At 41.9% G+C, this 15,514-nt stretch overlaps 1 protein-coding gene across 1 annotated transcript in view; it reads left to right on the top strand.

Moving 5' to 3' along the window:
* The window catches only part of LOC134480667 (glyceraldehyde-3-phosphate dehydrogenase-like), a 904,186-nt gene extending 889,762 nt beyond the window's left edge, over positions 1-14,424 (top strand). The window contains exon 2 of the mRNA XM_063270022.1: positions 13,118-14,424. Within this exon, the coding sequence (XP_063126092.1) occupies positions 13,331-14,203 (873 nt within the window). The 5' untranslated portion in view covers positions 13,118-13,330 and the 3' untranslated portion in view covers positions 14,204-14,424. The remainder of the gene's footprint in view (positions 1-13,117) is intronic.
* The last annotated feature ends 1,090 nt before the right edge of the window (positions 14,425-15,514 follow it).

Genomic DNA, 15,514 nt, shown 5'->3' with positions numbered 1-15,514 from the left:
TTGATTGATGGCATTTTTCCCCATGTCTTGAAAAGGACGTGGAAGGAGAGTGAAGAGGTTAGTCTGAGAATAGAATCAAGAAGCTGAGGATCAAGAAGTAAAAGAAAGTGTCTCTAATGATCCTTCTATTAAAATGTTTCTCTTCGTTACTGAATAGCCATGACTTAAGCTGGGTGACTTGTCAGAGAAATGGATACTCGTTTGTGAAAATCTCTATTCCTTCCTGAAACTTAGGAACCAGCACCTTGGTCTTTTGGCACTACAGTAACAATTAGTTGGGCTTTAGGAATAATGGAATTGTCTTTTTCTTTCAGTTCTATCTGCTGGGAGTTTCCAAACCAAGGCTCAGGCAAGGGTGGCTATGGAGTGAAAGCTGGTCCCTGCTCCCAAGGTGGAAACGTGTGACTGCTCATCACACAATACAATGCCGAAAGGCAAAAGAGGCCAACATGCTTCAAGCCTCTCATGAAGCTCTGGTAACCTAGCCATTTCACCTCTTGTTTTCATTGCACTGACCATTAAGTTTCAACATCTGAATGTTGGTTGGAGGGGACATAGTCAAACCATAGCACAAGGGAACCACAAAAAAAAAAAGGCTCATCAGAGATCTGTGAAGATCCTTGTATGATATTACAACCACCACCACCTCTCTCTCTCTCTCTCTCTCTCTCTCTCTCTCTCTCTCTCTCTGTGTGTGTGTGTGTGTGTGTGTGTGTGTGTGTGTGTGTGTGTGTGTGTGTTATGGTTTGTATATGTTCTGGCCAGGGAGTAGCACTATTAGAAGGTGTGGCCCTGTTGGAGTAAGTGTGTCCTTGTTGGAGTAGATGTGTCATTGTGGGTGTGGGTTTTAATACCCTAGTCCTAGCTGCCTGCAAGTGAGTATTTGGCTAGCAGCCTTCAGATGAAGATATAGAACTCTCAGCCCCTCCAGCACCAAGCCTGCCTGGATGCTGCCATGTTCCTGCCTTGATGATAATGGACTGAACCTCTGAATGTGTAAGCCAGCCCCAAGTAAATGTTGTCCTTTATAAAGACTTGCTTTAGCTACAGTGTCTGTTCACAGCAGTAAAATACTAAGTCTATATATATATATATATATATATATATATATATGTATATATATATGTGTGTGTGTGTGATATATATATATATATATATATATATATTCCTTGCTCTGTTTCTGTGTATGTGTCTTTCTCTCATTCTGTCTCTGTCTATGTGTCTTTCTGTCTGTCTCTCTCTCTCTCTCACAAACACACACACACAGAGATGGAGAGAGAGAGAGAGACAGAGACAGAGACAAAGAGACACACACAAAACCAAAATGATGGATGGATGTATATTACCTCAACAACTTATAGGCATCTATGATTCCGATATTTATATTCATTCGTTGCCACATGATCTCTTCAAATACATGTTGAGGGAGTTACGTATCAGCATTACACCATGAACATTATCAAGGGTGGAAGATCAAACATGATCTTTAAGTATCTTTCAACAAATGCATTTGAAAAAAATAGAGCTAATATTTTTTTGAAGTTTTCTATGCCAAGCTGTGTGGTACCTGTTTTCACTTCATTAATTACCTCCAGAGCCTCCTGATGCAGGATCTGTCCCCATTTGTCACTTGAGATAAAGTGAGCTTCAGATAAGGCAAGTAACTTAGGAATTTGCCCATGATTACAGCCACAATGGCAGAACTACTGCTACCACTAGCGATAGGAATTCGCATCCATGAAGTACCTACTGTATACTTGGCAAATGTGTGAAGCACCGTATACAGACTCCTATGTACTTCATGCTCACTATCAGAACAAGAAGATACCTTTAATCCAGCAGTTCAGAAGCAGAAGCAGGATCTGTGGAAGTTTGGGCTAGCCAGGTCTTCATAGCAAGTTCCAGGCTAGCCAAGGCTAAATAGGAATACAGTGTCTTAAAATAAAAAAAAATTAAAAAGGTAACAACTAGCACTAGATATCACAATAGGATATCATGATGATAATCTCCCTAGTCAGAGGATGCTAATGGAAAAAATATTTCAGAGCTATAGTCCTGACAACAAATCAAACTTCTTCCATAAGTTCTCATATCTTTGTATTCCTATCTACAAAGTGTACTCTAAGGTCACAAAATTGCCTGATAAGCAGGGCTCCATTCAAGTGCAACCGCATAGTTTGCCACCTGATGCTCAAGTAAGTGGCTATTAATCATGTGTCCCAGAGCAATGCCTTCCAACCCCGGACACTGTATTTCATTAAACACTGTGATCGCAGGAATTAAAGTCATTTACTATTGTCTTAAATACTGTGCTAGAGACGGTGTGCTGTGGCTAGCCAGTAACTTTTTATTGATAGACATTCTGTATAATACAAGTGCTTCAGAAGCTGGCACAGGACAGCAATTGATGCCCCGTCTGGGTACACATTTGGAAAGAATCACGAAGATTTCTTTCTGCCACTATGGTTCTGCACCGTACTGATAGGGGTTTGCATTTGTCCAAAAACTGTTGTTTTGCTCACCATGATGACTTTGCATTAATTTTGTCTTGGTCTGAGCTTACATGCTCTTGCAGTTGCTACTCCACCACCTGCTGGTTGTTTTACCACACGGACATTAAAAGAAACTGTCATGCAGAAAATCTAATAAAAATATGTAGCAGTGAGGGATGAAGAATTGTGGGTAACCACTAGAAAGTTCCAGATGCCAGGGAATCAAGAGGCTTCCAGGACCCAGCTGGGATGACTTTGGCAGAAATACACAACAAAGAGGAGAGAGAACCTACAGAGACCACCTTTAGTAGATAGGCATGGCCCCCAGTTGAGGATTGGGGCCACCCACCCATCTCAAAATTGTTAACCCAGAAATGTTCCTATCCAAAGGAAAGACAGTAACAAAAACTGGAACAGAGACTGAGGAAAGATCATCCAGAGACTGCCCCACCTAGGGATCCATCCCATCGGCAGATACCAAACTCAGACACTATGGCTGATGGTAAGAAGCGCTTGCTGACAGGAGCCTGGTATAGCTGTTCCCTGAGAGGTTCTATCAGCATCTGACCAATACAGATGTAGATACCCACAGCCAAACATCAGACTAAGTCCAGGGACCCCAATAGAAGAGCTAGGAGAAGGACTGAAGGAGCTGAAGGGATTGCAACCCCATAAGAAGAACAATATCAACTAACCAGACCCCCCAGAACTCCCAGAGACTAAACCACCTACCAATAAGTATACATGGAGGGATCCATGGCTCCAGATACCTATGTAGCAGAGGATGGCCCTATCTGACAACAATGTAAGGGGAGACCCTTGGTTCTATGGAGGTTTGGTGCCCTCGCCTAGGGAGATGCTAGAGTGGTGAGGCTGAAGTGGGTGTATGTGTGGAGGAGCACCCTCATAGAGGCAAAGGGGAGGGATGGGAGGGAGGAGGTTGTGAAGGGGTAACTGGGAAGGGGGATATCATTTAAAATGTAAATAAATAAAATGATTAATAAAAAAGGAAACTGTCCTGATACTCTGTTCTTCTTAGATAAAATGGGTATAAAAATATTTAATATATCTAATTACTATACGGAGTGACTCAGATAAGAAATGTGCAGTCCCTGGCTCAGCAGCTAGAATTAACTAGTACTCAATATATGCAGCTTCTGTCCCCTGGGGAAGAACTGTCTATTAAGCGTTTTCTTTACTTGGTTCATCCTTTCATTCCATTGTTTCTATAACCTAAGAAGCTCAAACGATCCGTATAGTATCTGTCCTTCAAACTGAATTTCTTTCCCAACAGGAAGTTGTGTCAGTATGACGCCAAGATGGCATTTGACTCAGAATTTGACTCCTATTCTTGGAGGAGTTACCTGAAGGACAAATCCATCATTCCAAATTTATATGAAAAAAAATTTTAATGCAAATAATTTTCGCACAAAATAGAAAGTGATACATGCTGTAAAACAAACAAGCAAGCAAGCAAACAAACAAACAAACAAACGCTTTTCAGTATGGATTTAGTGTATACCGTCTGTTGGCAGCTTACAAAAACAGGAGCGCCAGACTCAGGTTTGTGGCCCAGGTGAGTCCTTGTGAACTCATTACTAAGTCGAGCTCTCTCGGCTCTCGGCATCCCTCAGTGTGGAATGAGGAGTGATAAAGCCGGTCTCAGAGTGTGGTTGCAAGGACTAGACGAAACAATTTATGTAAAGCTCTCTCCCCGTGGTCAATTACCTTCCCTGGCTTGAATCTACACCCCTATGGGTTTAATTAAAGCTCTGGCTTTAATTCTCAGTGAACAAAAACTTTGAACCTGGATTGTCAAAAGGAACCAAGAACTTTTTTAAGACAAAATATTTTAAAAAACGGAATGTCATAACAATGTGCTTGGAAGAAAGGTACGAACGAGCATTCATTTTAAACTCTTGGGCTCATTTTCCGCTTAAATTCAGATGACGCTGATTTCTCAGGACGCGGCACTATGCTGCCATCTAGTGGTCCTTTAGAACCTCCCAAAAGTTTTTCTAATTTAAAAAAAAAAAAAAACCCCACTGATACAAGTCTCAATTGGCAACAAAGTACCAACTTCCTCCAGCACAGCAACAAAGTTACTGCAAATTCTCTTCAGTCATGTGACCACCTGCAATCCAGAGTCTACCGAGGTATATAGTCCCAGTCATTATTCTGTCTTAGACGTCCAAAAACCTCGGGAATGAAAATTGTTCAGTTTCCCAGGAAAAAAGAACCACTTTCCTCGGGGAAGGCAGGAAGAATGGTCCATGAATCAATGATGGACCTGACATAGGACCAAAAGGGAGGAGAGCCCAGAACTGAGTCGGTTCCTGGAATAGCTAGCCGAAGGAGGATAAAAGAAAAAAAAAATAGAGCTGAATCAGTTCTTAAAACTCTTCAAGGCCTCTTGGAAAATAATAGAACTAACATAGCAAGCAACCAAAATTATAATAATGTCACTGCTGCACTTCTAACCAATCATGTTAGAGGTTACCTAACCCTTCTAGAAAATTCCCGTATCCCTGCATTGAAAGGTGGCCTCCTCTCTGGTCGTCATTTTGATGAATAGTTGATGAATCAACTGTGTGCTGCTTGTTTCTGCAGAATATCTGAGTCTGGGGTCTTCCTCCAGCGATTCTTGGACCCTAACGGTCAAATCCTTCTGTCAGCTAGTTATACTGCGAAAAAGTAGTCTAGTTAAGTCACAAAGGGGTTTGTTGAACATCTATACCTCAAAGTCATTCCATGGGGATTAGCGTTTTGATTTGATTTCATTTAGAGCCTATTTCCATTTGCATCCTGTTTTATTCTATACTTAATGAAGGAGACAGGTCCTTAAAGCAATCTCTCAAACTTTTATGTACATCCAAGTATTCTGGATAGCTTTCTAAGGATCAGAACACTGGACTGCGTGGTTATGCTTTATGAAATGCGACGTTCTAATGAGTCTTGGGTGATGGATGATGGTGGTTCATGGTGAAAATCTGAGTACCAATGTTATCACTTCACTGCCCTCAGGACCTAGTTCAAACATGCCTTGTAAGAGTCTTTATAATTTAAAAAAAAAAAGAGTCTTTATAATTTATTCCCTCCTCATGTCCACTCGCCCACTACAAGTGGGCAAACCTGTTCTTCATTCGTTGTGTTCTTGCTAGCATGTGATTTCAGAAGTCTTGTCTTGCAGATTGTGGAGCCCAGTCCAAATGGACAAATCTATACAATTCCCATAGCTAAGACTGAAGAAACACTAAAAAGAGGGAGGTTTTGTTTTATTTGGGGGGGGGGGTGCTGTTTGGTTGGTTGGCTGGGGTTTTTTGTTTTGTTTTGTTGTTTGTTTGTTTGTCTCTTTATGTAGTTCTTTCTGTCCTAGAATTGGCTATATAGGCCAGACTGGCCTTGAACTCACAGAGATCCTCCTACCTCTGCCTCCAGAATGCTAAATTTAACGGTGTGTGCCACCACACCCTGCAAGCGGGTAGGGAGATTTTAAGAGCCAGAAGATGAGGGAGTTTGCTGGAAAATTGTGTCCTAGTAATGCCAGAAACTACATCCATAAAGTCTTACCAACATTACTGCCCAAACATGACCTGAACAAGAACAACACCAAAAGATATGCGAAAGGGAACCAGAAATGCCAATGAGGTCTCAACCCTAAGAAAACAACTGTAGGCAACAAAGAATGCTGAGAATGGGAGAAATCGTTTTCTTCAGAGAAGAGCACACAAACTGATGGTCAGACCCAAAACCATAAATATGAGTAACATACAGACTGAGCAAGTTATATTTAAGAGTATGAGTGTAAACACATATATAATAGCAATTAATGAAAAACAATGACATGAATTTGAAAAAAGATCAGGGAGGGTTGTGGGTGGCTTGGGAGGGATAAAAGTGTTTGGTTGGAATCTCTGTTGGCCCCCAGCATAAGCTTAATAACCTAATTCTTCCCCCAACCACTGTCAGCAAGAAAAACTTTCGGGCTAACGTGTCACCTCTCCCTGTCTCCATATTTCCCATTACCTACCCATGAGTGATTGCCCAGACGTGCAACTTTTTTACCTTATATGTACATAATCCCAGCTCCGAACACACACTTCATCACTCTGCGATCAAGAAAACCAATAAAATCCCCTTGCTTTTAGCCCCAGAGTGTGTCTTCCCTAACCTCTACCTGTGGGGTCAGTGAAATTGCCTGGTAGCTGCCTCTTAATAAACCTGCCTTTATACTTTTGATTTGGCTTTAATCTGTTTACTTTGTCAGTGGAGAAAACTGTTAAGGCCTACGTAAAATGTTAAAGCCCAGGTATTAGTTACTTGGCTAGCTGTTACTAGGAAAGTTTCTAACACCAAGATTGATTACATATTCTGTTATGTTTTGAGCCCTTGGAAACCAATCACAATAAAAGTCAATAGAACCGTTTTTATAGTTACCCACAATAAACCTGGTCCTCAACCAATCACCCGACAGCACTTCCTACACCTGTGTATAAGCTTTTATGGTAAAAGCTGCCCCTGGGATGGACACCAACATAAGAGAGACACCTGCACCAATATAGGAAACTATTTGGGATAAGACTTCCATTTTGAGTAGTGGTCTAGTAAAGTTTAAGTTCCCAAGACCTCACTTGGGTAACTGACATCCTGGTTGGCAAATTGAGACATGAATGTTAGACAAGTTCCTACCCTGGTAAACAAGTTAGGACATGCATATTAGACAAGTTAAGTCCCCTGCCACAGTTGAATACCCCCATCCAATGGGAGCAGGATAAATGTACCACGAAGACATATTCCTTAGGATGTCCCCTATCCCTAAATCCTGATTGGTGAAATAACTTGGCACGGATGTTTGTAGATTTGGAGCTTAAAAACCCAATCTTAACTCTGAGTCATGGTTCAGTTCCTGAATCTGGACCATGACCCTGGTGGACCAGTCCTAGGGCATATGTTCAATAAACTATCCCTGTCTGACTGAGACTGGTGTCCGTGTGGTTTGTGATTATGGGGTTCAATTCCTGGACCCCAACAAAACCTGTTAGGAAGGGAGAAATTACGTCACTACATTGTAACCTAACAGATAGATAGATACATACATACATACATACATACATACATACATACATACATACATAGCTACAGATACATAGATAGATACTGAAAGAATAAAAAATGCAGCTAAGAAGTCAGAAGTTTAAAAAAGCCCTAAATACCTCAAATTCTAGACCCTGCCCTCTACCTGTAAGTAAAAGGTCACATTTCTTGAGCCTGCTCTCCCAGGAACTAAAAAAAAAGGACTTAAGATAAGGCCCTTAGAGAACAATCTTGAGAAACTGGAAGCTCCTCCTTGTGACTTTTCACTGGTGTTCTCGACACTTTCCAATGACGCCATCCCTGTCCCCTTGGGTTGTGGTTTCTCCCTTTAAATACCCTTTCTCCCAGCCTCTCGGGGTCGAACTCCACTGCCCCTGTGTGGGACATGAGTCTAACCCCAGTGCACTGGTTCCTATCAATAAACCTCATGTTTATTACAGCAAGGACGGTCTCACGTGAGTTCTTGGGGGGTCGCATCATCCTGAGACTTGAGTGAGGGTCTCCCCACTCCGGGGGTCTTTCAATACATAGATAGATAGATAGATAGATAGATAGATAGATAGATAGATAGATAGATAGATAGACAGATACATAGATAGATAGATAGATAGATACATACATACGTACATACATACATACATACATACATACATAGAAAGATACATAGATAGATATATAGATACAGATACATAGATACATAGACAAATACATACATCATGGAAAGATACATAGATAGGTACAAAGATAGATATATAGGTACAGATATATAGATAGATACATAGACAGACAGACAGACAGACAGACAGACAGACAGATCTGCTGTCCAGGAGAATAATAAAAGAGTTGGTGAAATAGTCTGTCTAACTGACAATGTTAGGATCTGCTTACCTCTAATATACTTTTTGAGAGGATAAACAGGAGATAAAAACAGAGATTAATATGATGAAGAACCACACAGAGCACCAAGCTTTAGTTCTCAAACCAGAATGGTAACTACCTCACACAACCCAATATTCATCTTATGCTCTTGTCCAGTAAACTTCCATTTTTAGTGCAAGCAACCAGACTGCTATGGAAAAAACATAAAATGTGTCCATTTCTAGAACTCTGGGAATGACATTTAAAGTGTCTCTTTGTCTTCCTCCCACACCAGTCCCAGCCATGAAATGCTTTCTCAATAGGTGTGTGTTTAATGAGGAAAATTCAAATGCCATTCACTCAGCTCTTAGTACAAGCCCAGCATGACTGTCACTGCCGATAGTCTTGTCACGTAGCTGCAGCATGATCACTCTTTGTAGGCTCCTGCATGATGGTGAAGTCCATTTCCTCTGTCTTCCTTCACACATTAATATTTTCATCATTCATCTGTTGCCTATTTTAATAATAATTTAAGAATGTGCTTAGAATAATGAGTTTCTTTGTCATATCATGCATAGATAGCATTATAATTTGCTCATATTTATCTCCATCACCTTCCCTTGTCCAACTTCTCCCTAAATGCTTGCTCCTCCCCACAAAAAAAATATATATATACATATATATATTATAATATATATATTATGCTGTTTCAGAGCCTTTAAGAAGAGTTCATACTGATAATACCACAGCCACTTAGAAATGTTTCTATACAAATTTAAGCATCAATGACAAAAAAATATTAGAACATTCTTTTCATATTTCGATATTTGTGAATTTGGAACTATATGTACTTGGTCACATATGTATGTATGTATACTTTGCAAAGTTCTGCATAGAAAACTTGCCTCAGTTAACAATAATGAAAGTATATTATTTTCAAACAGAACTAGCTCCTAAGTTGTTTGTTGGGGTACGTGTGTTTGCCAACCTAGCATCTGACCATTATTGAATGAGCTGTGTAAATAATTCTCCCACAGGTGCCTGAAATATCCACCACTTTGACATTCATTTCTTTAGAATTCACAGTTACTTTTCTAAAAATTCATATATTACCACCGAGGTGTGTAACAGATTGTGTGTTGTCTAAAAATAAGCACTGACGTATTCATGGGTCTCACATTCTGTTCAGGAACCTTGCCACTCACATAAACAAGAGTAGCCACTATCGCCTCCCTTTGAACTAGGCTGTGACTAACTGCCTCATCAGTAGAGAACAGAAGACCATATGCTACATTCAAGGCTAGTTCACAAAGCACATTGTAGCATCAGCCCTGGTCACATCAGTCTGAATGACAGGCCAGTATGATAGCCAAACAGCCATGTTGAAAGGTCACGGCAAGCACTCTGTTCAATGTGGAGGTTCCACAGAAAGCCAGAATCAAGGACATGTAACATAAGTGAGTGGGTGAGCCTTCTGAGAACTGTAACAGTGCTAATTAAAGAGGAGGTCATGAATTTGAGAGGGAGTGGGGGGCAGATGTGGAAGGAGTTGGAAAGGGGAAGGAGAGTTGGAAATTATGTAATACCTTACTCATGTATAAAATTCAAAAAATAGTTAATTAAAAAATTTTTAAATAGAAGGGAAAACTAAAATCAAAACAAGGAGAGATCAGCATTTGTGTCAGTAAGGGGCTGACACATGGATCTTCACTTAGGGAGCAGGACAGAGTTGGAAGATTGGGCGTAGGGATAGCAGGGGGGAGAGAATGGAAATTGGCAGTGGGGGTGGCAATCTCTAGGTTCCAGAGACCTAGGATGGGGCAGATACCCCAGGGAGTCTATGGGGCAACAATAGTTGAGACTCTAGCAGTGGGGGAATGGATCTTGAAGAGACCACTTCCTATAGCCAGGCAGGGCCTCCAGTGGAGGGTTAGGGACAGCAACCTACACAAAGCCTTCAATCCAAAATGTTTCCTGCCTACAAGATGTGCGGGGACAAAGAAAGAGCAGTGACAGAGGGCATAGCCAACCAATGGCTGGCCCAAATTAGAACCCATCCCATGGACAAGAACTAATCCCTGACACTATTAATAATACTCTGTTGTTATACCTGAAGGCAGGAGCCTAGCATAACTGTCCCTTGTTAGGCTCCACCCAGCAGCCAATGGAAAGAGATGCAGAGATCCACAGCCAAATATTAGACGGATATCCAGGAGTCTTTTGGAAGAGTTGGGGAAAGGATTGAAGGTCTCAAAAAGGACAGGCGCTCTACAGGAAGACCAACAGGATCAACTAACCTGTACCCTTGGGGACTCCCAGAGACTGCACCACCAACCAAAGAGTGAACACAGGTTGGACCTAGGCCCCCTGCACATATGTAGCAGATATGCAGCTTGGTCTTCATGTGAGACCCCCAACAACTAGAGCAGGGGCTGTCCATGAATCTGTTGCTTGCCTTTGAATCCCATTTCCCTAACTGGAATGCCTTGTCTGGCCTCAGTGAGAAAAGATGTGCTTAGTCTTTCAGTGACTTGATGTGCAGGTGAAATGGTGTGTGTGTGTGTGTGTGTGTGTGTGTGTGTGTGTGTGTGAGAGAGAGAGAGAGAGAGAGAGAGAGAGAGACCCAGAGGGGGCCTCTCCCTTCTCAGAAGAGAAAGGGAGAAGGGAATGAGAAATGATCTGCATGAGAGGGTACTGGGAAGAGAGGGAGGGCTGATATTACAATATAAAGTGAATAAATAAAATTTTAAAAAAGAATCCTATTACTAAAGGTGATTCTGTTTAAGGAAATGACATTATTACAAAAGACTAAATAAAATGTAAAAGAAATATACAAACCGTAAAACAAATACTGAAGTGATGTCACTGGAACAGTAAAATTTTATTTCTACATTGCATTTATAATAATAAAGCATTAGGAGCTACACACTATTTTTATATGGGGTCCTAAAGAGCTTATTGAAGTCTTTACACTGTGGGAGACACTGACAGAATAGTGGTATATATCAGTTAGTCAACGTTGGTAGGACCTTGTCTTCACCTTTAAGGACAGCATTCTCTTCTGCATCTCTGCCCATGTTTCTTGATCTTTTCGACCCTCCTTCTCCCAGGTCATTCCCCTTGCTTCCTGTCCAAACCTTTTGAATTATTCCCACATAACTTCAATAACAGCTTATGTGTTACCAGTTCTCAAGCTCTCTGTCCCAGTCCTCCTGGCTTTCCTAAACTTCCTGCTCACCTGCATCCTGCTACCATGTGGGTAGCTCCTTTGCAGGCACTTGAACTAACAAATAATTTAATTTTCAGCCATGTCTGTTTAGTTCCTTGGTTCAAATTTCATTATATTTTATTCTATAAAAAGAAAAACAGAAGATCTTCACCTACAAGTCCCGTGGGCATCATTCCTTCTGCTGAGGGATACACGGATGAAACAAATAGAAGCAGAGGAAGAGGGAGAAAAGAAAGAATAAAGGAAAGAAGGGAAGAAGAAAGGGATTGAGGAGAGACAGGGCAAAGGGACTGAGAGACTATGGGGACTGGAGAGAGAGCTCAGCAGTTAAGAGCTCTTGCTTCTCTTTGAAAGGATCTGAGAGGGGTTGGGGATTTAGCTCAGTGGTAGAGCGCTTGCCTAGGAAGCGCAAGGCCCTGGGTTCGGTCCCCAGCTCCGAAAAAAAGAACAAAAAAGACAAAAGAAAAAAGAAAGAAAGGATCTGAGGTTTCCCAGCACCCACCCCCCATGAGGCAATAAACAACTGCTTGTAACCCCAGTTCCAGGAGATCCATCTGAAGGTCTTTTCTGCCACTTGTATTCACCTAAGTACAGACGTGCACACGTGCACATAATTTCAAAAGTCTTTAAAAGCTAAGAGGCAAGGGAGGGAGAGAAGTGGAAGAAGAGAGGGGAAGGAGGATGGGCAAGCTCTGTATTCTTAGGCATTGATTGCCTCTTGCTCTTGAACATAGAAGCTCCTGGTTATTGGCTCTGGACTCCATTCTTACAGCAGATACTCCTTGTTTCTCCGGTTCTCAGACCTTAAGATATAGACTGAGGCACTGCCTGCTTTCTCACTTCTCCAGCCTGCAGACAGCAAACTGCAGGACTTTGTAGACCGTGTGACAGCTATTTCCCTGACAAACACAGAGTTGCAATTATAAAGGAAAAAAAAATGTGCATTTGCACATTTGTGTATGGAGAAAAATATTCTGATGATTTCACACAAGAAAAATCAGTATAATAAACTCGGGTGTTGCAAGATGTCAGAAAAACAAAAAAAGATCAGTTGCATATCAAGATGCAACAAATAATCCAAAAGGAAATGAAGAAAGGAATTCTATTTATAATAGTATCTGAGTGAATAAAACAGGGGCTGGAGAGAGAGCGCAGCGGTTAAGAGCTCAGGCTGCCCTTGCAGAAGAAGGAAGCTTTGTTGCAGCATCCATGCCAAATGGTTCACTATGGTGGCCCATGACTCTAGCTCTGTGGGATTGGATACCCAGTTTTGGCATCCCTGGGCACTGCACTCAAGTAATGTGGAAGCACATACATCACACAAATAAAAAAAACACACAAATATTTTTAAAATGTATACGCATACGAAATTTGTGTGTAAATGTGGTGTAACTAATAATGAAAAATAGAATGTGAATGCAGGATGTGGTGCTGTGTGCAACAGGATTTTAAAAGAATGAAATGGGCTCTCTGCTCCTCCCTGTTCCAGAGACAGCCGCATCTTCTCGTGCGTCATCTCATAGACAAGATGGTGAAGGTCAGTGTGAACGGATTTGGCCGTATTGGGCACCTGGTTACCAGGGCTACCTTCTCTTCTGGCAAAGTGGAGATTGTTGCCGTCAACGACCCCTTCAATGACCTCAACTACATGGTCTAGATGTTCCAGTATGACTCTACCCATGGCAAGTTCCACGGCACAGGCAAGGCTGAGAATGGGAAGCTTGTCATCAACCGGAAGCCCATCACCATCTTCCAGGAGCGGGATCCCGCTAACATCAAATGGGGTGACGCTGGTGCTGAGTATGTCGTGGAGTCTACTGGCGTCTTCACCACCACGGAGAAGGCTGGGGCTCACCTGAAGGGTGGGGCCAGAAGGGTCATCATCTCTGCCCCTTCTGCCGAAGCCTCCATGTTTGTGATGGGTGTGAACCACGAGAAATATGACAACTCCCTCAAGATTGTCAGCAATGCATCCTGCACCACCAACTGCTTAGCCCCCCTGGCCAAGGTCATCCATGACAACTTTGGCATCGTGGAAGGGCTCATGACCACAGTCCACGCCATCACTGCCACTCAGAAGACTGTGGATGGCCCCTCTGGAAAGCTGTGGCGTGATGGCCGTGGGGCAGCCCAGAGCATCATCTCTGCATCCACTGGTGCTGCCAAGGCTGTGGGCAAGGTCATCCCAGAGCTGAACGGGAAACTGACTGGCATGGCCTTCCGTGTTCCTACGCCCAATGTATCCGTTGTGGATCTGACATGCTGCCTGGAGAAACCTGCCAAGTATAATGACATCAAGAAGGTGGTGAAGCAGGTGTCTGAGGGCCCACTAAAGGGCATCCTGGGCTACACTGAGGACCAGGTTGTCTCCTGCAACTTCAACAGCAACTCCTACTCTTCCACCTTTGATGCTGGGGCTGGCATTGCTCTCAATGACAACTTTGTAAAGCTCATTTCTTGGTATGACAATGAATATGGTTACAGCAACAGGGTGGTAGACCTCATGGCTTACATGGCCTCCAAGGAGTAAGAAACTGTGGACTACCCACCCCAGCCCAGCAAGGACACTGAAATCAAGAGAGAGGCCCTCAGTTGCTGAGGAGTCCCCATCCCAACTCAGCCCCCAACACTGAGCGTCTCCCTCACAATTCCATTCCAGACCCCATAATAACAGGAGGGACCTAGAGAGCCCTCCCTTCTCTCTTGAATACCATCAATAAAGTTCACTGCACCCTCAAAAAAAAAAAAAAAGAATGAAATGCTGATACACTATGGCATGAAGGAGCCGGATAAGCATTATTCAGTGAAGCAATCCAATAACAAAAGACTTCATATTATATGATCCCATTTATACTAACGTGCAGAACAGACAAACATACAGAGTCACGAGGTAGATTGTTGGTAGCCTCCATCTATGGGTCTGGAGGGATAAGTAATAGGAGTTGGGTTTCTCTGAATGGTGAGAGATGCCCCCAACTGAGCCTATGTAGGAATTCCACAGTTCTGAGAATATAGTAAAATCCACTGAATTGAACAGATAGGTAAGTGAAGCTTATACTATGTCAATTGAACTCTTTTTAAAAGATAATTTGAAAATCATAAATCAGTATGATCATTGAGAGTGGAGATATATATAGATATATATGTGTGTGTATAAATATTTATGGATATATATATAAGACTATATGTACATATATGTATATGTATATATGTATGTATATATATATATACATATATATATATATATATATATATAGTCGTGTATGGAAAGCACATTCAGGTGAGGGAAAGCCCAGCCAGAAAGACTCATGTGTCCATTGACTCATTAAATTCTTTTCCGTTTTGACCTTCATCTCAAGAGAGAAGAAGACAAGTTGCACTGGGCACAGGTGTTTCCTCCAACTTTTTTCTTTTTCTTTCTCTTTTTTCTTTTATTATTGATTTTGATATTTGATTTGGTATTGAGGTGGGGTTTAAAAATAAAATAGTGCCCAGACTGGCTATGTAATCCAGGTTAAACTCATTCGTGCAATCCTCCTGCCGCAGCTTCCCCACTGAGATTACAGGTTTGCCCCCCCTCCTTTTGGCACATATGGACATGCCTTTCTTTAGATCACCCCTTGTTGGGGGAAAAATGACTCAAGTAATACTGGCTATGTAAATGTCATCCTTTTCAAAAATGTGTAGTGAATCAGGCTTCCGAGAAGGCTCTGTGGCTAAGAACACTTGTTATTCTTACAGAATACCTGAGTTCAGTCCCCATTGTCCACAAAAGTTGACTCACAACTGCCTGTACCTTTGGTTCCAGGGAATCTAACACTCTCTTCCAGTTTCCATGTGC

This window comes from Rattus norvegicus, chromosome 10, assembly GCF_036323735.1.
Source record: "Rattus norvegicus strain BN/NHsdMcwi chromosome 10, GRCr8, whole genome shotgun sequence".
In the NCBI taxonomy this organism is placed as follows: Eukaryota; Metazoa; Chordata; class Mammalia; order Rodentia; family Muridae; genus Rattus; species Rattus norvegicus.
The sequence above is the reverse complement of the archived record's forward strand: the minus strand, read 5'-3'. Positions and strand labels throughout refer to the sequence as shown.